This window comes from Amblyomma americanum, chromosome 4, assembly GCF_052857255.1.
Source record: "Amblyomma americanum isolate KBUSLIRL-KWMA chromosome 4, ASM5285725v1, whole genome shotgun sequence".
In the NCBI taxonomy this organism is placed as follows: Eukaryota; Metazoa; Arthropoda; class Arachnida; order Ixodida; family Ixodidae; genus Amblyomma; species Amblyomma americanum.
In genome coordinates, this window is record NC_135500.1 from 176187863 (window position 1) to 176213074 (window position 25212).

General features: G+C 47.5%; 1 protein-coding gene across 7 annotated transcripts in view; it reads right to left on the reverse strand.

Moving 5' to 3' along the window:
• The window catches only part of LOC144128709 (sodium-dependent dopamine transporter-like), a 90558-nt gene that overhangs the window by 14283 nt on the left and 51063 nt on the right, over positions 1–25212 (reverse strand). For 6 of the 7 annotated variants that reach the window (XM_077662336.1, XM_077662337.1, XM_077662341.1 and 3 more), the window contains 7 exons: positions 14948–15146; positions 9997–10137; positions 7749–7892; positions 7258–7372; positions 5776–5908; positions 5544–5678; positions 4211–4439 (listed from right to left, as the gene is read on the reverse strand). In XM_077662336.1, coding sequence (XP_077518462.1) covers positions 4211–4439; positions 5544–5678; positions 5776–5908; positions 7258–7372; positions 7749–7892; positions 9997–10137; positions 14948–15146 — 1096 coding nt within the window. Of the gene's footprint in view, positions 1–4210; positions 4440–5543; positions 5679–5775; positions 5909–7257; positions 7373–7748; positions 7893–9996; positions 10138–14947; positions 15147–17083; positions 17450–25212 lie in introns of those variants that run through there. The other variant, XM_077662338.1, reaches the window with a different exon arrangement.

The window sequence follows — 25212 nt, forward strand, 5'->3', positions numbered from 1 at the left end:
CGGCCGCAGAGGCACACTTAATAATTATTGAATTGAGCGGCAAACTACTCAGGAATCTTTCAATAAGCCTACGCCCACGCTTTTCGTTTTTCCACTGCTAACCCTGTTCCAGCCTCATCGGCACTGCAGCCGAAGCTACGCATCCGCAGCTAGGATGGTGATGATAGAAACATCCTTTAATTGGACCTAAAAATTGTGGTTGGTCCCCGTCTGCTGCATCTCGCAGCCGCTCTTGCCCTTTCTGTCAGCCCCTGCTGAACTTTTTGGTCGGAGCTGGACATGATTTCCTCTCACCGCTAAATCGTCAGTTCATTTATCCTTTTTATTTCCATGTTATCTTGGTAGGCTAAAGGTCCGCCTCTGGGCCACACTGAATCCACACGGTTTCAAATTTAGACAAACAAGTACAAGTTAGCACGGAGAATTGAGCTAGTTGGTGCATGGCAGGATTGAACAGCGCACAAAGGAAGAGGACACAGGAGGAAACGAAAAAACACAAGAAACGACAAGACACGTGTCTTGTCGTTTATTCCTCTGTCCTCGCCCTGTGTGCACTGTTCAATCCTGCCATGCACCAACTAGCTCAACTCTGCGTGATTTTACATGCGTGAGAGGTTGTGTAGAGGGAGGTGCTCTGTCCACTCACCCCTGCTAACTTGTACTTGTTTGTCTAAATTTGAAACCGTGTGGATATACTGTGTATATTTATATACATTGTCACCGACAAACATAGCAGGAAGTGGGAAGCAAAGCCGTTTTCTGGGGCGAGGCTTGCCGAACCACCGCGCTCATTCGAGACAAAAGAAGACGTTCGGCCACGCGCTGGGAGACAGCTTCGGCCACCAGGTGGCGCCGGCATAATGTAAGGCTAGGTGGCTTGAGCCACCGCCCGATTTAAATGGTTCAGCCGCATCCATCCATCCATCCATCCATCCATCCACCCACCCACCCACCCACCCACCCACCCACCCACCCACCCATCCATCCATCCATCCATCCATCCATCCATCCATCCATCCATCCATCCATCCATCCATTGTGGCATTGCCCCCCCTCCCTTTCAAGAGGCATCGACTCGATGCCGCACGCGAGGGAGGAAAAACATACGTATGGCGGAAGCTAGCGGCGCGAGTGTCTTCGTGGAAAGGGGCTAACGGGAGTAATGCGGCTTTATTCGCGCCACGTGGACTACTTCGGACGTCAGTTGTCGAGACGACCGAAGAGTTCCTTGAGGGGTCACCTCGTAGGTCATTGCGCTGAGGCGGCGTAACACCTGGTATGGACCAAAGTAACGGCGAAAAAGCTTCTCAGAGCGCCCTCGCAAACGGATCGGACTCCATACCCAGACTTGGTCACCGGGTGAGTAAATCACCTCTTTGCTGCGGAGGTTGTCGCGCTCGGCGTCGCGTTGTTGTTGGCACCGGATTCGCTGTCGAGAAACTTGGCGAGCGGCTTCGGCGTCACGAACAAATTGTTCAGCGTCCGCGACAGAAGAGGGAGTAGGATCCGGAAGAAGCATGGCGTCCAGCATAGTCAAGGCTTCGCGACCGTGCACCAAATGGAACGGAGTGAAGCGCGTCGTTTCGTGAGCGCAGTGTGTTCGCGAACGTGATGTAAGGCAGTATCCGGTCCCAGTTCGCATGGTCATCGTCGACATATATAGAAAGCATATCGGCAATTGTCTTGTTAAGCCGCTCAGTCAGTCCGTTTGTTTGCGGATAGTAAGCTGTAGTATTGCGGTGGCTGGTGCCACTGAGTCGAAGTACCTCGCTCGTAAGTGCCGATGTAAAAGCGGTGCCCTTGTCAGTTAATACGACTGTTAGGGCTCCGTGACGAAGCACAATGTTGTGAGTGAAAAAATGTGCAACTTCCGTGGCGGTGCCACGGGGAAGAGCCTTGGTCTCACAGTAGCGGCTAAGATAGCCCGTGGCAGCAGCAATATACCGGTTACCCATGGAAGACGCCGGAAATGGGCCGAGTAAGTCCATGCCAACCTGTTGAAATGGGAGGTGCGGGGGATCGATAGGCTGCAGGACATCGCTGTAGGACATAACGTGCGGCTCCGATAATGGTGCTGGCTGCACCGCTCGCCGAATTTCGTCACGGAGGACATCGCCTGTAGAAGGTATGCTTGCCGACGGAACATCCAAGTGGAGGTGTCGCAGTTCTTCGCGAACAATGCTCCGCACAAGCTCTCGCATCGCCTCATCCCCGGGGCCTGGCAAGGACGTGCAGTAGTGAGCGGCTGCTGCATTTGCCTGACGGCCGTATTGGGCACTCCGTTCCTGCAATGAACATTCCATGCTCGTAGCTTCCTTGGCGAAGGCGGCGACGGTTCTCGGAGGGTCGCACATGAGGCCAGCAAACAGCTGCTCCTTTACCCCACGCATAAGGTGCCGCACCTTTGTAGCTTCGGGCATGGCTGGGTCGGCCCGATTGAAGAGGCGGGTCATGTCCTCAATAGACATGGCCACGCTCTCGTTGGACTGCTGTGACCTGGAGCGAAGGGCAATTTCAGCATTTTCCTTTCGCTCGTTCGTGCTGAACGTGGTGAGCAGCTCATGGCGAAAAGCTGCCCAGTTAGAAAAGGATGCCTCGTGGTTCTCGAACCACGTTTTCACCGAGTCTTGCAGTGCGAAATAAACATTCATCAGCTTCCGCTCGTCGTCCCATCGGTTGAACGCAGCAACACGGTCAAAACTGGCCAACCAATCTTCAACATCCTCGAACCGGTCTCCGTGGAAGGATGGTGGCGACCGAGGTGCGAGAAGGACGAACGGCTGGGCACTGCCGGAGTACTGGCCTGTCTGGCTGCCAGTGGCGGAAGTCATAGCTCGCAGAGGCCTTTTCAGTGGCTCAACTCAGGTTGCAGGCCTCGCAGGCGACGGCTCGCTTTGTGGACAGGTGTGGCATCCACGCGTCGGGGAGAAGCGTCAAGGATTTCGACGAGGTCAGCGTACATGAAATGGTACCTAGCACGGCTCCACCAAATGTCACCGGCAAACGTAGCAGGAAGCGGGAAGCACAGCCGTTTTCTGGGGTGAGGCTTACCGAACCATCGCGCTCATTCGAGACAAAAGAAGGCGTTCGGCCACCCACGCGCTCGGAGACTGTTTCGGCCACCACCAGTGTGGCAATATATATATATATATATATATATATATATATATATATATATATATATATATATATATATATATATATATATATATATATATTAAGGAAGCCAACAGTCAACGAAACCAAGGTGCACAGGGGAATGAGTGTTCTATTTTTTTTAATTTCTAATGCCAATCAATTGGTTTTTTTTAAAGAAAATTACTTATAAACCAGCAGAAAAACAACCATGCCGCCGGTGGGATCCGAACCCACGACCTCCGAATATCGCGTCCGGTGCTCTTACCAACTGAGCTACGGCGACGGCTGTCCAATCTGCTGCTTTCATGGGTATTTATGTTTGTTGGGTGTAAGCGAACCTTGAGAGTGTTCACCAGCGCCTTGTCATTTGCCTTGTCTGCTAATAGCTTAACGGGGGTCTCGGTTCTGGCAGTCTTGATGCCATAGGTAGCATAAGAGGGTTCTCGCACAGTTTCCGCCCTCGCCGTTAGCTGACGTTCTACGTCAAACTTGCGGTAATACAGGACGTACTACGTCCACCGCTATGGACGAGGGTGGCGCTGGTAAACACTCTCAAGGTTCGCTTACACCCAACAAACATAAATACCCATGAAAGCAGCAGATTGGACAGCCGTCGCCGTAGCTCAGTTGGTAAGAGCACCGGACGCGATATTCGGAGGTCGTGGGTTCGGATCCCACCGGCGGCATGGTTGTTTTTCTGCTGCTTTATAAGTAATTTTCTTTAAAAAATCTAATTGATTGGCACTAGATATTAAAAAAAAGAAACATTCCCCTATGCACTTTGGTTTCGGTGACTGTAGTCTTCCTTTATATATATATATATATATATATATATATATATATATATATATATATATATATATATATATATATATATATATATATATATATATATATATATATATATATATATATATATATATATATATATATATATATATATATATATATATATATATATATATATATATATATATATACGAAATTGCCCTCAAATATGTCCACATTCGTACCATGGCAGCTCGTGTTTCCTTTGCTTTATTCTTCTGATCATGCCGTATCTGCCACCCACCTTCTTGGAGGAACTTTATGCAAGTCCTGTTGATAGCCTTGGAGACGAAGCCGAGACAGGAGAAGACCACCACGCCGCTGAAGAAGGAGACGACGATGTTGACCAGCACCACAATGACGGCGTCGTGCACCAGGCCCCGGTACTTGCTGCCGCGCCGACCCAGAAGCTGCAGCAGGCTGGTTCCCGTGCACAGGCTCAGCGCCACCTGGGCTGCCGCGTCGTTCCACACCTGCGCGGGCAGCGCCACGCCGCTTTCACTCAGTGTTACTACAGTCCGTACGAAACAGTTGGCTCTGATGAGGTTTTACGGTCGCTCTTCTTCGCTGTTGTAGAATTTATCCAAGCCTGAGATTGCTGACAATATATATTTGTGCTCATGGAACCAACATTTCAGTCACATATAAAATCGTTAATTATATTTTACAGAGATTTAGTTGTTGTCTGCCTCTTCAAGTATGACGCATACCAACGAGTTGGTATTTGGCTAATATATAAAAATAAAAGCCCCCTCCATAGAAAAAATTGAAATGACTGAAGTGATTTAAAAAGGGAGGATTTAGACATACATATGATCAAAATTTACATAAAAGAGAAAAAATTGAGGAAACTATACATAAAAGAATTGTATTTTATGTAATTTTGCCACCACCTTGTCTTCGTTTTGTTTTCTTAGCCGTTATTAGCGACCTCAGTCAATAGTTTGTGCGACGAGACTAGAGCGACATTTACTTCATTCATTCACCACACTGCATGACGCGTCGTGCGCTAACAAATACATTTTTTTTTATCCCAATGAGATCTCTCACGACACTGCAGGTGCCTAAGCTACGAAACCCACCGAAGCGTCACGGTTTGAAATTTTTCAAACACACCTACTTCGTAGATACACGCGGACGCTATTAACTTGCAAATTCCATTTTGTCCCAGTTGTTGGCAGCCTGTACGGCTAGTTTGTTTGTATGATGAGAAGCGGGACCGGGTGGGTTGGTATTGTTTAAGCACAACGAAAGGTAAACACACAGTAAGAGATGATGGCTCCGTGTAATTTCGTCTCCTCCAGTATGGCGTTCTATTTCGCTCTCTTGGCTACGCGTTGCAGTAGAACGAAGCGCCACAGTACCTGACTGCAAGGCAAAGACCAATCAACTAATACTTCAGTATTCTAGGGACCTTCGTATCGCAATCGGCGTTCTGAACCATCAATTTCACCCGCTCATCGCGTACTTTAGTGCCTGAATTTCTAATAATGGCTGCGAGGCGAGGAAAATTGTGTTGGTGATGTGAATAATTACACAAAGCATGCTTAGAGGAAGAAATTCACGCGGCTTCTTACATCTGGCTTCCTTAGCGTCTTCCATTCAAAGGAGAAGAAGTAGTGGAGTCCGTTCAAGAACCCTGGGTCACTCGTGATGGTACCGAATATTGCGCACATGAACAGTATTAACACTATAGCGGGCACGATGGCTGTCTGAAAAAGAAATAAGAAAGCAATGAGATTCGTTTGAGAACGAGTTGTAAAGTTGGCGCTTAGAGGGCTTGTTGATATTAGTTTATCTAGAGCTCACCTTTCGGAAAGAAATCTTGCCTCGGATGACGTTGAGGTAGGTCACAATCCATCCTCCCAGCAGGCACAGCAACAGGGGCCACGACACAGTTCCCAGGGAACGGACCTCGGACGTCAACTTGGTCACTACTTCACTGGGAGGAATTGTGGGCTGCTTCAGCTCAGTGTCCTATCTACTCACTCGCTCACTGTAACTCGCATGAACAGCACTTTCAAACTGAAGGATAGTTCGTGTTTGAAGATGCCAGAAAAAAAAATGCCAGCCATTTTATTTTTTACTTTTTAATGAGTTAGCATTAAAACCCTCGTAAGCGAAAAAAGTGTCCGGCGTTGGTCGCGGCTTGTGAAGCCTCGGGGAGAAGCGCCAAAGTGGATAGAGGGAAAGAACGAGATGGGGAGAGGGAGGAAGGGAAGGAAAGGAGGATGAAAGTAGTGAAAGGGCGAGCCAGTGGTAGGCGACGGATGGCGAAAGAGAAACCGCTCCGCTGTCACCAGCTAGCCAGAGTCGAGGGGGCGGGGGGACAATAGCGAGGGAGTATGGCGTGATACATTTGTTCGGTTGGGGCAACCTAAAAAATGAAATGAATGAATGAATGAATGAATGAATGAATGAATGAATGAATGAATGAATGAATGAATGAATGAATGAATGAATGAATGAATGAAGGGGGTAGGGCGTGTCACACGGTGATCGATAGACCGGATCACGCCACACGCCACTGTCAGGTGGAACATTGATGTTAACGCATACTGTACGGCATGAATCGTATTGATCGTCTGTTAGTCTTTTTCTTTTACGGTGTTTCCCCTCAGTTCTTGCTCAGTTTTTTTCGCTCTTGACTTATTGAATTCCTATGCTAACGCATAACGGAATCGGCACGGTGCCTTCTCAGAAGGAAAAGAACATGAGCCATCGCTGTGCTGATTGCCAGAGGTATTTAGGTTTTTAGAAAGCCATTTCTAAAAACGAGAAACTGCACTACGATTTCTTGCGTTCATGCGTGCCAGCCGTACAAGGTCACGCGTATAAAGAAATAGAAAGAGAAAGTGGACACACGAAGCTGCTCCTGACGGAGCGTCTCTTTCGCTACCAGTCAAGAAACGTCACTTAGAACTAAGGACCGAGTGTGTAATGCGTAAGGGCTGAACACCCCATATGCTCTGCGCACAACAATGGCGGTTCCTAGATGTCGCTCGCGTAATTTTCTGACTTCCTTAGCGCTGTTGCGGCGGTGGGGTACAACGCGGGCTTGTCGCACTCGTTTGTGTTTGTGTGCTGTGACGTTGATTAAGTGGCTCTCCACAGTGTGCGGAAAACTCGCGCCTATTTGATCGCTGCAAACTCTCTCTAAGTGATGCCGGAGGTCACAGTCATTTTCGCTACAGCCTAATGGCAGAGCAAAGAAACTTTTCTTTCTCCTCTGCTGGAGTTGTCCCATGTTCGGATGTAAACATAGACCAGGAGACACTGCAAAGCCCTTACTGAAAGTACACTTCGCTGGGAGCACGAATCCAGACGACTTCGGCGCCGCTGTCGTTGAAGGAAATGTTTGTCGGGATGCACGGGTGGAAGCGCGGTTCCTCGGTGCTCGGGCAGCCTGTGAAAGGACACAAACAACAGCCTACGTGAGCACATATAGAGTATCGCTGTTATTGAGTACTCTGCAGGCTTTGCCGAAACATTCGCCTGTGTCTATTTCGGGCGGAGGCAAAGCCATTTCATTCCATTTGGCTTGCGTTAAGTGCAACGGTGCTTGCTCAGTTTCGCGATAAATAATGCATTAGATTGCAGTGCACCGTTGAAAGACAGCCCTACGAGCTAGAACTTTATCTCGACGATAGCGTGAGACACTTCTTACTCCCGAGTGAGGATTTCGCGCCGATATCGCTCGGCCGATAATGAACGCGAAGACACCTCCAGGGAAAGTCAAAAGAAGGTTGGTTCAACATAACAGTTTTGTAACTAGCACCCACCCTTGACTACAGTCTCGTTGCCGCAGTGGCTCCAAGGCAGCGTCTCCTGCATCGAGGAGAACAGGTAGAGCAGCACCCAGGTGAGGATGGCCATGTAGTAGACCGACATCAGTGCCAGCAGACTCGAGTAGGCGTAGCCCACACCTGCAGCGTAGGGGCCGAGAGAGAAACACGAAGAGCCGTTCAGTGTGAGGCTGTGACGGGTCTCTTCATAGAGGAAACATCTAGAGCTGTAGCTGCCGCGGGCATTGCAGAAACATGTCGGTGCTTGAGCGCTTCCCTGGGGTGATTCTGCAAAAGCTCAGGGTGCTATAGGCGCGTTCAGTAAATTCACCGTCAGGCCAGTGCTTCTTACATAGATATAGGAAAGTGAATCGATAGAAAGGCACAGAATAAGAATCGTGATTATAATTAGGTGCTTCAATCTCTACCGTCCTTGCCTGAGATTGACAGAATGATGTCACACGTCTCTGTAATCTCTGGGACATATTACCTTATAATAAGGAAGTAATTAGTGATTAGCATCGACTCAACCACAGCCATAAGGCTACAAACGAAGGCTAGAGGAGATAGTGCCGTCAGTCCTGTTAAATATCCAGGAATCATGTTTGCGCGGCACGTTTAGAAATTAGAGGGCGCATAATAAAAAAATGACGCTTTTTGATCCGCGTCGCTTTTCGCCCCACACTTCCCTACAGCTTCCCCAGAAACTTCGTAGTTGAAGAAAAAAAATGACGGTCGATTTAGCGTAATGAGGCCAAATGCCAATCAGGTGCGCTAGCACACGTTTTCATTCTGTCATTGATCATTCTCTGCCTTACATTCACAGATTCCTGAGTTCGCATACCACTCCTGCTGCAGCGGTGAAGCGGTGCCACCTAGTTGGCAGGTGCGCCAGCTATGTCACATTACTTTGTGACGTCATCACAACTTGCCCACACAGAGGGACCTTGCAGACAACGGCTAAGCGGCTGAGTGGAAGCTATAGTGCTAGTCCTTTTCCGGTGACCAAACCTGGAGCCTTGTGCTTGGCGCATGACGGCCTCAGTTGCCTATGTGCCATAAAACACAAGACCGCACAAACCTGGAACCAATGCGTAACCGGGGCAACTAAGGTCAGCACAACGACTAGCAGATGGAAACGCGAGATCGAATTGATAAACAACTCGGAGAACCGTCGTTAAAAATGTACTCCACCTTGAGCCATTCCTCTGAAACACTGGATTAACATTGTTCCCACTTATACTTGCTGATAATTGGACATCGCCCTATCAACTGCTAACCACCCTGGAAAGTTTAGATGGTAGAGCGGCCGTTTCGAATAGGCGCTGGTCCCGGGTTTGATCCCCGCACCAGGATGAATTATTGTTCAACTATGAAGTTTCTGTGAAACTCCATAGTTTTCCCTTGTAGCCGCACGGCTATGCTTGGGTGGACGTTAATGTGTAATGGACTACCAAGCAATACTACTGGGAAGAATACATATAAATTCCTTACGCCTATTACGTCTCTAGCCGCGCGCATTTGTTATAATCCGTGACGATGTATCTAGCCTCACGCAGTGTCTTCCAAGTAAGGCTCCAACTCCAACTGACCGAAGGCGGAAAGCCACTCAGGCGATCTCATATTCTTGGTGCGGCGCAGCAGTGTCATTGCACATTTCTTAAGAGCGCTACGTGAGCGACAGGAGTGTTCAAACTGTCTTGTGTACGACGTGACATGTCAAGCTGGACCTAGCTGGAGCTCTTACCGCCGGTAGTCACTAGCAAATGAATGCCTAAAAAGGCATTTCTAACATGTAGCTAAGCCTTCACTGACATTTGTACAAAACGTTGTTTTTGAATCTTTCCAATGGAGTCCAGAAAATCGAATGCGATGGTTAAAACAAGTAGCTCGACAACACATGTGCGGGAGATGCAGCGAATGTTTGAACAGCATTCATTCATGCCAGTAAACATGGCCTCCTAGGGAAGAGTGAATTGTGAATGGATAAGGAGCTGCTGAAAAGAAAAAGGACACAGCCGTACAAAGACTGTCCACGCGTAGGCGGAGATAACAGCTCCACACGTACTCCAAGGTGCACTTAGCACTGATCTAGACGGGGTGCTGCAGATGGGCCGTCGATTGAGGCCGGCAGAGGCTAAGCAGCCTTTGTGTGCTGGAGCCTTGCAGATATCGGCCATCACAGGGCGCGTTTTCGAAGAGGCGCGCTAATGGAAGCGAGCGGGCGGAACCGGCGTTGCCTCACCTTTGAAGATAGGCACCAGGTGTCCGAGGCATTGTCCGCCGCCCTTCTTGTTGGCGTGCAGGCGCCCAATTGTCTGCTCCAGGTAGTAGAGCGGGAAGCCCACCAGGACGAAAAGTATTATGCACGGCACCAGGACCACACCTGAAACGTTGAGGGAAACCTTTGTAACACTTTCACGGCATTGCAAAGGCTACTGTTGAGACACTAAAAGAATTTATAATCGCAGCGTGTTTTTCCTTTAATTATTTATTCAGAGATGCCTCCACCGCCACCGAGGTATTTTTCTTTAGGGCAGTATCGAAAGTGTAATAATCCAAAAAAGTTGAAAAACGCCGCCCTCTTTTCTGCACCATATCGACAAAAGATTTACGCGTGTCCAAATTGAAAAGTATTGAATTACGTTGAAAGTATTGAATATAGTGATATATATTGAATGGCCACGCAGTTGAATGGTATACTTTGAATGATACATATTGAATATATATTGAATGATATATACTGAATGGGCACAAATGGCTGCACGTTCCAGAGAAGAAAACGTTCTATTGCGATCAATCTGCGTCGCGTAGAAAAGAGAGAGAGGGAATAAACGATTATTCGTGCACAAAAGTATGGCGGGATCGTGTGGGGCCGCAGCATCGTCAGGTGGCCTTGAGCTCTTAGCGTTCAGCTACCTCTATGGCTCTGCCCACAACCCGGAGTTGGACGTCCAGGTCGGAGATGAGAAAAGCGGCCTCCCACTGTTCTGGGTTCGGGTTCGACAGCTTCAGGCCCTCCGGCGGAATGTACTGAGGGCGCTCGTACAGGATGTGGGCAATAGTGGCCTTGGGGTGAGCACACAGCTTTGCAGGAGGTAGTGTATTCGCCTTTATACATTAAGGACTATATACAGGGGCTCAGCAAGGTGATGACTGAGTTGGAGCCAGGCCACACGCTGGTGTTTTGCGACAACATATTATGCAAGAGGGTAGATGAATCTATCATTGTGACAGTGTAGGGTTTTCTAGTGGTGGGATACCATACGCTCTCTCGTCGACCGCAGGTAAGGGCGGCTCACCGCCCGATCGACGTACCTACGGGCAAAACGCCGGGCTGCATAATTACCAGGGTTCCACGGCTGAATGCGCTGCAACGCATCTAATTTGAATCTGGCGGTTTTCGAGGGAGGTGCTACGAAGGAGCTGGATAGTGGATAGGCAGACCCTTCCCAAGGCAAAAAGTTCGACCGCTGTTTTAGAGCCACTGAAGATTACGGTTGCTGAGGTGTGAGCGGTGGCAAATGCCCCTGCCGCCTCTTCGGCCTCAGATGGGATGTCGAGTACTATGGAAACGGCTGTGAGGGGTGACCCACTGTGATTGACGTTAGCTAGAGCGTAAGCTTTCTTTTTGTTGGGATGTTCACTGACGTCCACGTGGACTGCCTCCTGCCTGTGAGCGAAGTCTTTGTGCAGGGCTTTGTCTCAAGCCTGACGGCAGGCTACATGATGTTTAGTGGCATGCAGTTTATTGAGAAATACTCCGCGCAGCTTCAAGCGAAATGGCAGTTCATCAAGAACCGCGCTATCCCTCGAGAGAGCTTTTTTTTTTTTTCGAACAGCGGCACTCGAGATAAAAGCAACGTGCTTTTCCGCTCTGAACCTTTACGGCAGCCCGAAGGCACTCGAGAGCCTACTTCTCGTGCGGCATGTGCAGCACATTTTCACCGGCGGCGAACGACCTTCGGGGTGGTTTTTCCAACGTTTGTAAAGAGATTGCGCTTTAAGCCAGGATAGTGCTTTCGACGTATCTGACTGCCTGCACTTTCCCTTCCAAGCCAGCTAGCGTTTTCGGAAGAGTAGCAGACCCGGTAGAGGGGAGAAGAGAGCAATAAAGTTGCAGTCATTTCTTTGCCTAGCGCAGGATGCAACTTAACCCTCAAGAAATCTCCCCGACAGCACTTAATCTGTCAGAGCTTTACATAGCCCTTTTCTTGACGTAGCAACGTGTAAGACATTGCGCTGATCGATCTACGATATGGATGCCAGCACGCACGGCCACGCGCAAACAAAAGCTTCCGTAAACAAATGATTCGTCCTTCCCCTCAAGGCTCTCAAATTACGCAAGGTGATCCAGCAGCCACAGCGCATAAGCAAGATGCTACAATATGCGAAAGCAACAAACTCATATCAAGGTGGGCGATCAGTTTAGTTTCTTTTCGAAACAAGCTAGTTTAGACTCGAGATCTGTTCATAATGAACGAGAATTGCGTTCATGAGTTAATTAGTTTTTGTTTATGCTCTGGATCGAAGGGACAGCCAGAAGATTTATTTATTTCATGTACCCTAAGGGCCATTCGCCTTAGAGGGGACAGTGCATACAGGCATAAAACAAAACTAATCAAAATATGGAATGGGGCTATTGCTATCAAAACAATTACAGATGTGTCTACTCATATAATGTTAGCCAAGGCCTTCTTGGAGAGCTGGTAATCTTTGATGGTAGCTGTCGGTGCGGGAAGGTTTTTCCACTCTGCTCCCGTACGAGGTAAAAACGACTGAACAAAAAGCGTTAATTGTGCAAAATGAGGCACCCACTTTGCAGGCATGATCCAATCGCGTAGATAGATGATCTGGGGAAGGGATGAATTCACTACGCAATTGTTGATGATGAAACATCTTATGGAACAGGCAGATACGAAACATTTTCGGATTTGAAGCTAGGGATTGTTCACGAAGGCTGGATTTTATTGAAGGTATGCAGCGGTCCTCTTGTAGCTAGAAATAATGAAAGTGGCTGAATATGTTGGACCATTTCTAGTAAGTTAATTAGGTTTTCATAATGAGGGTCTCAGACGGATGCGGCGTATTCTAGTTTCGGACGTATTAACGTCTTGTACAACAGCTGTACAACACTTACAACACGTACAAAACCACTTGTACAACAGCAATGAAGGCGCTTTAGCTAAGTTGCGGTGGATGTAACCCAGCATGCGATTAGCATTTTTAACTACACCCGGTGGTTCAGGAAAGTTGATCACTAATATGCAAAAATAGGGTTTTTGAGGTAAAGAGAAGATTTTTGCGGCATAATAATACCAGTGTCGGCGGACGACAAAAAAAAACGGGCACTCATATTAATTAGTAAAGTGATTAACTAAATTCTAATAGTTGACATTTTATCTGTTAGCGATAGGCACCTGACTGAATTTTAGATTTGTAGCCGGCCATTGGTAGTACCCATACCAGTTTTTAGAATTTGGAAAACGCGATTACCCTCGCCGCTGTGGCTCGACAAAATCTGGCTACATCGTGTCACAATGCGTGCGCTTTCGAAAGCATGCAGGCAAAGCAACCCCTCCAGTGAACCTAACTAGTCGAAATAGCCCAATTTTGACGAGCCACAGCGCCGGTAGCAGGCGCCAGCTATAACTTTCTTAGAATTCAAAATGATACGCACCCGTATAGATTCTAAAACGCTGTTAACGTGTATGCACTGCGAAGCCAAATTTTCACGAGCAAAACACATCCTACTTGCCCTGAAGCGCGATCGCAGCGATAGATAAATTATATGCGACATGAAAAAGTTCGTGGTCTCGAATTTCTGAACGCAACTAAGCCTCAGTTAGTATTAAGATATCACCTATGCAGGCGTTGTTGACGAAGTTAAGACAGTCACATTTGCTTATGATATTGCGGATGGTAGTAAAAAAACTGATATCTGTGAAGCAGAACGTCCAAATCACCTCACGCGTTCCTATTAACTGCCGTGCGCCGAGCTCATGCGACTATTATAATCTGAAGGCGGCTGCTGCGCGTGCTCTTTAATAGAGTTTGTTTCATGATCATAAGCGTAGTGTGCTCATGAGGTATCTGACAGGGTGGCGGTATTCTGCTTGCATAACACTGGATATTCGCGATGAAGTCTTCTTGTCAGAGTGCCAGCACCGTCGGGAGTCACAACCTCCGTTCGCTTCGGGGTGATTCTGTCTGTGTGCACAATTGTGTGCACTTCCGGCAACTCTCACTTTTTAACGGCTTTTCGTTTGTCTTTGCCAGACAGGCGTGATAAATAATAGGGTCCACAAGCTCATGCCAATCATATCGACGGTGTTATTAAGTGCGTACTTGTGTTCTACCGTTTGCCAGCCATCTGTGTGTAAGTACTTCTATTCCGGTTTGAACATGGTACCGTTCTCGAAAAAGGGCTGTCATTCGCGCACGCACTAATTTTCTTCATGGACATGTGCTGCACAAAGCACTGTGTACCGAGCATTCGGACGTACTTCTCAGCATTACTGCAGGTTTGTTATCAACACTTCTGTTTACTGAATTCTTGAAAGACTCAGGATTGAGTTCAAGGTTGTAAACGTTCAGAGTATGCCTTGTGCACCCGGCTAGTTGCGGACTACGGACATGCGAAAAAGTAATCGACCTTCCTTTCCTCTCTACCCTTTCCATCTCTCCCTTCGTTCCCCTTCCTACGTGTATAGCAAACTGGGTGTCGCCCAGGTAACCTCCCTATTTTTTCGATCATCATTCTCTCTCTCTCTCTCTCTCTCTCTCTATATATATATATATATGCCGTAGCTCAGTTGGTAGAGCAGCGGACGCGATGTTCGGAGGTCGTGGGTTCGGATCCCACCGGCGGCATGGTTGTTTTTTCTGCTGGTTTATAAGTAATCTTCTTTAATCGATAGATTAATCTAAGTATGATTATCCCATTGATAAGCACAACACAAAAAAATAACACATTCCCCTATGCACCTTGGTTTCGGTGACTGTTAGCTCCCTTCATAAGTTTGTCAAAACGAGCCCCCCATTTCATTTGCCTTGTCTGCTAAGAGCTTAACGGGGGTCTCGGTTCTGGCAGTCTTGATGCCATAGGCAGCATAAGAGGGCTCTCGCACAGTGTTCGCCCTCGCCGTTAGATGACGTTCTACGTCACACTCGCGGTAATTTGGCAGGACGCTCACCTCCGTGCTTGTAGGCGATGTACGGGTACCTCCATATGTTGACGATGTCGGCACTGGGTGCCAGGCAGGTAAGCAGGAAGGTGAGGCGCCGCGAACACAGGCGCGCTTTCCCCTCCTCGCGGTCGTCGTTGTCCTCCTCGCCAGAGTCGAGGGAGATGGTGTCCAGCGGAGTGTCCAGCGGACACTCGCGCTCTTGCATCTGCGGGTGGGAGGAGAACGCAGCAGATCACAACCTGCTGCTCGTGTCGCTACGAGATGTCGCCACAAGGTTGCGGAAGGTTCCCCAGTGGTTCCTCCCATATGCAGTTAGTTGGCAATAGGATAAGCAAAATTAACATGTTGACATTGGTGAAAGACCACTTGCTGAGAAGGAATAAAGGCGAGAATATGGTTAAATGAAAGAAATGCAAGGTTACTTATTTCATTCCTGTAGGGGTTTTATATTCAGCGTTTCCGGCGAATGTAGGAGACGTGCAATTGATAACCGTCGAAATACGAAGCGAAAAGGAAAGCTACCGGCAATAAAGATTTGATCAGTATAAATTTTTGCCTACTGGAGTGGAGCCAACGCCCGCAATGGAGGAAGTTTTGAGAAGATCAAGAATGTGATAAACGCAAGTTCAGAAAGTGGAGCCTAGTCTTGCAAAAGCTTGTCGCACAATAGGCTAAATCAGATGTAGTGCCGAGTCCCAGATAAAGTCGAATTTCATAATACTATTGCAATGCATGAGTGAATAGAGCCTCAAGAACTGCTATTCAGATACATATTTTTGTTCATCTTTTTGTTTCCACTTTTGTCGGGAGGAAATTTTTACTTTTATTTAATGTTTGTCCTACAGCAGTGTTGGTTAGTTACTCTGATCGGAAGCTTTCGTGATGTGAAAAGTTAATGGGCAAAGAAAACATTGAATACTAAGACCCATGCCTTATGCTCGAGAGATCAGAAATGGCTTGCTGGAGAGCAAAAGGGAAGGAAGAAACGTGACCACGCTAGGCAGGATAAGCACGAGCGAGACACGCAAACGACGGGACACATGCTGTCCTCTCATTTGTCAGTCTTCATCATCCTTCTTCCATTCAGAGCCGCCAAATTTCTTCAACAATGCACCAACTAGCGGACGCATGACATCTGTGATAGCGGAATAATTGAACGTACACTTAATGCAGCATTCACCAGAAAATTCCACTTTACTGAGGTAGATGGCAGCGTAACGGGAAGAATTACGTAGTTACTGATTTCTTTAAGACGAAAAGTGGTAGCGATCAAGTCTTTGATGTCTTGCTATAATAGTTTGCTAGATGGACAGCACGAACGGAGTAAAAACGAAAAAGGAAAAAAACACTGCTGAGTATCAAGCTCAGAATAATCGAAACTGTTTTGTTCAGTGGTTTGGTGTTTAGACAAGCGTGATTAATAAACAGGACGGAAACGAAAATGCAGGCTCGAGGACAGATCCGTATTTTTTTCCCCATTTACAGAAATAAAAGCCTGAATCCATCTATACTGGACAGCCAAAATAAATTCGAACGTCGATCGAATGCACCTTCTCTGAAACGAAACGATACTCCGGGTATAATTATATACGAACATCAATAGCTAATATTTCATAGTGGCGCGGTTCCCGTGAGTGGATGAAGCTATGTTTGCATCAGACCGCGTCAGGAAATCGAGAGAAAAAACTATCTGAAACAAAATAACAAAAGTCATCCGCTAACGCCAACTTACACATTAGCGGGCGTATTCAATCGACATATTCCGACGTCAACGTTATTCGTAAACGTGTATGGCAAAGCACAAAAAGCGTGACCAACTGAACATAACTACCAAATATTGAGAGGGCTGTACACCTAGAGAATATAGAAGATGTGCGCTTTAGAGGAGGAGGAGTTTGCCCCTAGAACTGCCGTGGCTGCCAGTATCCCCTCCACTTGGAAGTTTTTTCGCATATAAAAGCCTTCTGAGGAATTTCACCCTCCATTAACAGCCCGCATTGCTCAAGACATTTCCCCGGAAGAGAAGATATCCGAAGCACGATGCATTGGCCATCTGACACTCGTCAGAAGATATTCTCGTTAACGCCAGCTCGCACTGTCCGGCTTCTAAGAAAGGCGTATTACGTAGATCATCATACGTGCCTTGGAAGAGAGTTCTCGTCGGAGGCATACCCCGTTCGTAGTGTCCGATGACGGGATGACCTTCGCGAACAGGACTCCCATTGCAAGAGAGTGAGTCCCTCACGAAAACGCGTCCTTAAAGCATACTTCCTGGGGGAGGACTGTCATTCAAAAATGCCGGCAAAACCCAATGTCGCATTCGCGCCGGATTCGTAAACACGCCACATCGCTGTCCACCATCAATTCCCTGACGTTCGCTGTTAAGTGCTCTAAACAATCGCTGCTGTCATTGAAGGCTGTTAGCGACCGAGACAACCGAACGGAAGCACTGGTTAGGCTGCCCTCGCTTGCATGTCGCGAGCAAGAGCGAGAGGCGAGCTGGGCTCTGTTGGACTCCGACTGTTTTTGTCGGTGGGGGAAATTCGCTGCCTCTTATCGGGTAGCGTTGGCTGAATTGAAAGCCTGCAAAGTGCTGATTAGGCAGTTGGCTGGCAGATTAACGAGAAAGGCGAGATTGCACATGTGTGGGGAAAGAGCACAGAAACATCACACAGCAACAGGGCACGGGTACGGATCGGTGTGAATGCACCGGTGGCGTTGACATACTGAGTACCAAAGCGAACGGTGTTGTGATGGTACGGATTTCAGCGCGTGTGAGTAACTACAGGGTTATTTGTTGCAAATTTCGACGCGCTTAGTAACCGCAAACTGATCTCCGCCGCAGCTTGAATATGCTTAAACGCAGAAAGGGTTTTAACGCGCTGAACAAGCAATAAACTGCTAGACTCAACATTTCTCGCTCCTTCCTTATCCCCGCAGAATTGTTTGGTTTTCACATCGTCAGAGGGTAGCTCCGAAAAGCGAACATGTGACGCTTTAATTTACTCTCCATTCCCTTTCATGCCTTCCTAACTGGAACCCGCCACAGCTTCAGTGTGCCAAGAGCAGATTGCGTTGGGCTGCACGCACTTAGCACTGCTGATAGACACGCTGGCCTTGTGAGCCTGCGTGGCGCCCCATCCACTTCTAGCCGCGCGAGCTGCTGGCATCAGCACCGAGACGATAACTCGATGTTTCAAGCACGCGGCAGCCAGCTTCTGTTGGTTCGACCGAGAACGCACCGTTTTAAGTGCAGTGGGCGATCGAAGTATGCTAGCGGTATTTTGGCGTTGTGCGTCACTGACACTAACACTAATACGTGACAAGCGTTCCATTTCTCAATATGCGTTCAGTATTTTATTAATAAAGCCAGGTTTGTGCACAACAGATAACACCCACCCCACCGATAGTGGCCAGCAGCGCAGAGGACTAAAGACTAGAAGCTGGAGTAGAGAGGCCAGCGTTCGTGCTATATACTCCTTTTTAATTATTAGAAGCCCCCATGGGCTAAAGTACGCCGTCGGTCATAAAACTCGCCTATTGGCTAAAGTTAAGTGACGTCACAAGACATAAAGTCATCTCTCTACCGGTAAAAGTATCAGCATCTGCTTATGCTATAGCACTGCCAACATACAATAGTGTGACATTCCGTGTGTGCTACGAGGATCCACGTTCGACGGCGCGGCGTAGACGGAGACCCGTGACAGCGGCATCATCAATTACCCAGCCATGCTCTTTGAGTGACGACCAGAAAAACCGGACCCGCCGCCGCCCCGGGGAAACAGGCTTTATCCTCCCCAATTTCCGGTTACATTCCAGGACAAGGGAGCTGTCAGCGGGCCAGAGCGCGCCGTACCACAGCCGACGCTATGCGATACCGCGAAGACGACATTCTTTCCCTCCCCCCCCTTTGTCGTGGGCTATCGCCGGGAAGGCACCCACAGCTTCCCAGAAGGGCCGCGACGGACACCTGTCATGGCGGACAGGCAGTACTCGCCAAGAATGTGGAAAGACAGGCGCTAGTGAATTAGCTCCGAAGAGAGAGCCTGTGTATACTCTCACTTGAGAGAGAGTGGTGGCGTTTTTATTGTTTATTTAGTTTGTATTGTTAACAGACTCTGGGTTCGAGGCTAAGCCCAACCCAAAGGGGTGGTCCCCATCTCGCATGTTATTTTGGATTGGAGAATTGATGCTTTGGGCGGGCCACTGGAAATGACCGCCCTTAGTCCTTTGTTAATCAAGTGCTTAAAAGCACATGTAAACGGATGCAGTCCAGTCTGAGCTAGGGCTCCATGCTTAGCATGTAATGTGATGCTGCTTAGGCACTAACCTGCCCGGTCGATGAGTAAAGTAGTGCAAAGTTTGCTCTTTTGTAAACTCAGTTCTGCTGTTTCCAGTTTAACTCTCTGTATATGTATGTTGAAAAATTATGCTCTGCTGTCATCATCTACAAGCTCGCCTCCTATTCATCTTCCAAGCCGAACGACACTAGAGGAAGGGTTTGTGAACCATCCTCGAAGAAACGGACGACTATTGAAATTCTACTGCATACACGCTCAGGACGACATCGTTCGCGAAGAGGGCCTTCAGCGCCGAAGCCCGACGGCGTGCAGCTTCTGCCAGCAACCGCTCGAGCCCAACTCCGGAGCCACTCCATCGCCCCCATGAAGTCGTCGGCACGTAAGCTCGGACGCCCCAGCCTCTGATGTATAATCCTAATCATGTGTAATTATTGAATATACCTGTTTGTTTAAACTGAGCCATACGGTGTCTATTTGCCTCTCCGTCCCGTGTGGACCTGCGCATTATGGGGGTCATCACAATAGAGTAGAATAAAATAGCATAGACTAGAATAGAATAGTATAGAATAGAATAAGGGTGTCTAGTGCACCAGTGAGCAGATTTAAGCTGCGAGCGTGGACGCTAGACTAAGAGGATGGACCTTGTCTTGGATACTCCGAGCGTTGTGCCTCTCACAGTGAAGAAGTGATGACACATTGCAGCTGTTTCTGCAGCAGCAGCAGGCAGTACGAGCCGTCGGAACAAGGAGGGCAGGCACGTCGCTGTAGTTCTACACCTAACACATAGAAAAACGGTTCACTGGTGTAGGAACGCCCATTACTCGATTTAACGAACGTTTTGAGACCGTCATGTAAAATAATAGCTCGAAGGTTAACTTCACCTGACACAAAGTAACAAAGGACGCACCGTTAGTAATATTTATTCAGAAAAACGCTCAGTTTGTCCACTTAGACACTGCTTACAATGGTCATCTTCCACTGATCTCGAGAAAATAGCATAACGGCACTAAAGTGACCATGGAGACTACACAGGCGTCTTAGTATAGAAACTGACTCTGGTAGTAAGATAAATGCCGATTTACAAGTGACTATTTAGGGCTGGCTTTTATGGTGATCAGCCCGAACTCGGGATCAAAAGCGTTCAATGCACAGTAGCAGCTCGGTAATTTCCTGACGAAAGAGGTAAGGCATGCTGAAACAGCAAATATTTGCGCCGATAGCACGCACACGTAGCGAGCCACCTTTCATCAAGAACAATTGGAACAGCCTGCGCAGCTCTGAAATTATCGATAAAGGATAACAGCAAACACTTCATGAGGCCTTTCTGCTACGAAGCCAGACTGTCATTTCATGCCCCGTCGGCATGGTACACGCCACTCTGTGTTCAGTATGAAACTCGTTGTAGTTTTATTACATTCAGGTGATGAGTTGTACTGTGCATATATAATTCCCTACCGTAGTTACGCAATGCAATTTACCGATAAAATGACTGAGAACTTCAGTCACCACTCAAGCTAAGGGGGGGGGGGGGGGGGGGGGGGGGCAAGGAACAAAGGTCAAGTTGACATTGAAGCGTCAAGGGAAAGAAAACGAAATAAGATTGAGGTGAGATGGAAAGCACTAGAGAGGCGAAAATCTCAAGCCCCGGGTGTTCAGAAACGAACGGGTAAACAGCACGGCACGGTGAATAGAACAAAGGACTTAACTAGGAGGCTTAACTAAGGACTTAACTATAAACTGGAACATTATAGGTCATTTTATCAGGTCCCAGCGCAGTTTTCATAGCACTGGCACACGGCTTATTAAGCATGTCAGCGGCAACAAAACTCTTCAAGGCGCTATGTACACAACTGTGTACAAAGCAAACTCGCATGTTTAATTCTTGACAAGTGTGTTATCCCTAGCGGTGATTGCCTTAGTTCAAGCCAATTTAGTATCTTTCATATCGCGAAGAGGCCACTCTCATGAGTGAACGAACGAATGCAGTAAGCATTGCGCCTTACAAGAGTGAACTGGGTAGACCACCATCCACTATTTTCATGCGGGAAGATTTTGCCGCAAGCCATAATTCCACTTCTTTTTCTGGATTCCTACCTTCATTTATATTCTCGAAGCAGAATATGATGCCACGATTCCTCAGATGTTTATCCCACAAATCCTGGCATTTCGGTGTTAGAAGTTCCGGTCATTGTGGCACTTTGTACGAAATTTCAAACATGCCTGTAAAACATTACACGTTAGTGTTTTGCCTTGTAAAGCTAAAATATTGACTTTCTTGAGCTGTGGATACGTCAGTTAGGCGGAGACTAATTCAGTTTGAATCGAAGTAAGCAGCGGCGTATGAAAGGGATAACAGTACCCTCTGGTTTACTACTGATAATAGTCAGTATTTTAAGGCGAAAGCTTACAAAGGACCACCAATCACAATAAAATTACGTACGCAACAATAGGACTACTAAAACAAATGGTTTCTTGCTAGCTTAAAAGCGCCAGGTTTAAAATCTCGGCCCCCATCTACGAGAAGAAATTTGTTGCCTCGCCCAAACGATTTACGTTAACAGTTGGTTAACGCGACGGTGAGCGTTTTCGCCGAAGTCGATAACTAGGAGGTATTTAAATGCATATCGGCCATATCGTCCGCCAGCGACAAAGTCTTGACGACGCCTGCTGCTATCTCTTGCTCCTCTCCCTCCGAAATTCCCCTTTGCTCCCTGTCAGGAGTGATGGATAAGTCACCGCGACCAAACCGGTCAATGACGCGCGTCTTACTTTAAATGTGTGGGAAGGCTCAGCATGGCGCCGCGAAACCCACGCCAAAGGCCGAAAAGCGGAGGCAAGTTTTCTTTGTCCCGTGTGCCTCCCGAAAAGAAACCGCGCCATGTTTTATTCATGAACCGATCTGCTTAATCCACACGCGCTTCCAGGATCGCGCAGTCGCGCAGACCTTTGCGAGGTGCGGTCACGGCCCCGAAAAGAAAGAAGAAAGGCGGGCGGCATTGGCCTCGATGAGGGAACCACGCCGTTTCACGTAACCGTGTTCGTCCGAACGGACAGAGGCGAACAGCGCGCAGTGAAGCACAAAACAAAGCTGCGCACGTGGGTCGAAAACGACGAACGGCGTACGGTTCGAAATCAGGTTTGTCGCCTCCATTTGTCTTCTTGACATGAAAGGAGTAAATAAAGCGATGCACACAGATGCTAACCACGCCGGGTATACCCACAGCTTCAGTAAGTTTGAGCTGTTTGTTTTTTTGGGAGTTTCTTATTTCTTTTCCTGCAACGACTCGATGGAAACCAGTCGCGGAGTCTATGCTCTTCTTGCCCAGTTTCCGAGCTGTGTCGAACCCGCGGGTGGGTCACGCACGCACACTCAGGCAGCCTTGAGGCACGGCCGAGGTCGTCTCGGAAAAGCGCTGATTCAGCTGTGCGGCTGCCGTCTCCCACACACAGGCAGGGTCAACGCATCTTTTTCCGATGGTTTCGCGCGAGATCATTTATTGTCACAGAGCCCGGCTCGTGCTGTGCCTACACCGCCGACACGCCTGTGGCCTTCGCTGGCTCCTCGCCTCCGTCAAGCAGAAAAACCAAGGAAGCGTTGCGGACGACGAGATTGTAGCGCGGCCTGGTTGCATACGAACGGGCAAGCGCAACGAAAATGTGCGCACGCAAGAGAATGTATGACACATATCACGGTGGCACGGGTAAAAACATATTCTTAGAAGTCGAGAGGACTGTAATAATGGCGTCGTGGCCAAGCGAATAGAAATAAGCAGCAATGTACACATGTGTGACTTTCCGATTTTTTCAGTAATATCACACGACCATCTGCCGTTCGCTTAATAACCGTCCTAAGATGGAGCTAATTGGCGAACTTGGCGACAGTCGCCACATACGGATTAAGCCCAGGTCAGACGACCATCCCGTCTACTGTGCTGTTACTGGAGCTGCGCGGATCAGCGTCATAGGGCCCTGGTTGCGCGAACAGTCGACGCGCGCGTGGTATTGCTAAAAGAGTGAAACGGTGTACAGTCGGCAGCAAAAGTTTAGATGTTGGGGGTGCATGAAAACAAGATCACTTCAGAGAAATCGCGTAGTCGAAGGTCAGCCGAAATGGCATCAAATGGCAACGAGAGTTTACACTTCTCCACACCTGGAAGTCGCGAAGTCGTTAACTCGTTCTTCGAGATGATCTTCCTTATGAGTCACTTGGAATACAAGCTCCGCTTGAAAGCTATCTTGTTTCTGAAAATTCCAGGAAATGACGACTTTATTTCAACTACGTCGCTCACAAGCAGAAAAGAGGGCCCAAGCTGACTGGAAAAACCCTCGCGATGAGACTGATGCCAAGTATTTAAGCTGTTAAGAAACAATGCCTGGGAACGGGAGGAAAATGACTTTATTGCAGCCCAGTTCCAGGGCTGGGAAGTTGCACGTTCTGGGCGCGACAGAGTACTTATCAGATTGTGAAAAATACAAGACTGCTATGGTTTGCTAACCTTAACAAAAGCCTAGGTCGTATCAATTTTTCTGTACTTTCTTTTTTCCTTTTGCGAGCGTTCCGAATCGATTAGGAAGATTAAACTCACGTTTAACAAAGTATCTTTGGTCTAAGCCATTGCTGCCGATTGAAAACAAACTTCCTATGTTCACAGAAGTGAATAAATGAGATAGGTATGAAGAAAAAAAATCGTCATAGCGTCTACAGACGAATTTTAATAGCATCTACAGAGGGCGACCTTAAAGACGTACCGATGATGATAATATGCAACGCTTTATGCCAAGCAGTGGATTCAGACTGGTTCACTCCTACGCCACCGAATTTTGCGTACCTGACACTCGTCACTATGAGACTTCGCTGTATTTGCTGCCGTGTATAACCTCTGTATGTATCCGTATATATGATTAGTCATCACTTTGGTGATAGAACGGAATACTCCAGAGAAGAAAACCAAGTTACTGCCACGTTGCTAAACAGCAATTTGCAACTAGTTTTTACTAAAGATAATGGTAGAATCGCAGCGATCACAGGAGACTGGAATCTTTGACCATGACTGAGGCAGGAGTACTCAATCCACTATTGACTTTAGGCACAAAGAAGGGACTGCGCCCAGATGATTTACCGAACGCTTTTCTTAGGAAGTACACAGAGTGGAAATCAAAATACTTGTGCACGTTTTTTAACGAATCGTTATCGTCGTGCACTCTTCCAAACGAGTGGATTCAGTAAGGCGGAAGACTGGGCTAGTTGGTTTGCGATAATAAAGGAGCACCGCACCAGAAAAACACAGAAGACAGGAAGAAGGGAACGAGCGGAAAAGCGCAAAAGTCATAACCATAAACAAATCAAGAAGAAAAGGAGTTATCACAGACTACAGACATATCTAAATTAAACCACTTGCAAACTCGTATAACACGTGATTCTAAAATAACCGCATATCTTGAACAGGAACGCATCTATGCCTTTTGCACCATGGGTTTAGAAAAGAAGTTCCAGCAACGACGCATTTAATAGAACTAGTGCATAATATATCCTCCAGTATAGATAATCAAAATCATATAGACGTAGTACTGCTATATTTTTTAAAGCATTCGACCGCGTAACCCTTCACAAATTAATAATGAAGCTAGAGACTACGTTAGCAAAGCCCAATATTGTTACTTGGATCAAAATCTATTTAGCTGCCACTCCTCATTAAGTTTCATTTAACCACAAAATTTCCAATTCCGTATCTGCAGCATCCGGAGTGCCACAACATTGCGTAGTCACCCTTCTCACTCCTTGTCCTACTTAATGATCCACCGTCGAAAATTTGGTCTAAAATCAGGTTCTTTGCAGATGATTGCATAATCTACCGCGAGCTTAATTCACTTGAAGACAATGTAGCTTTGAACAACACTCTTGAAGCTGTAAATAACTGGTGAAGTGATTGGCAAATGAACCAAAAAACTCCGCCGTATTATCAGTAAATA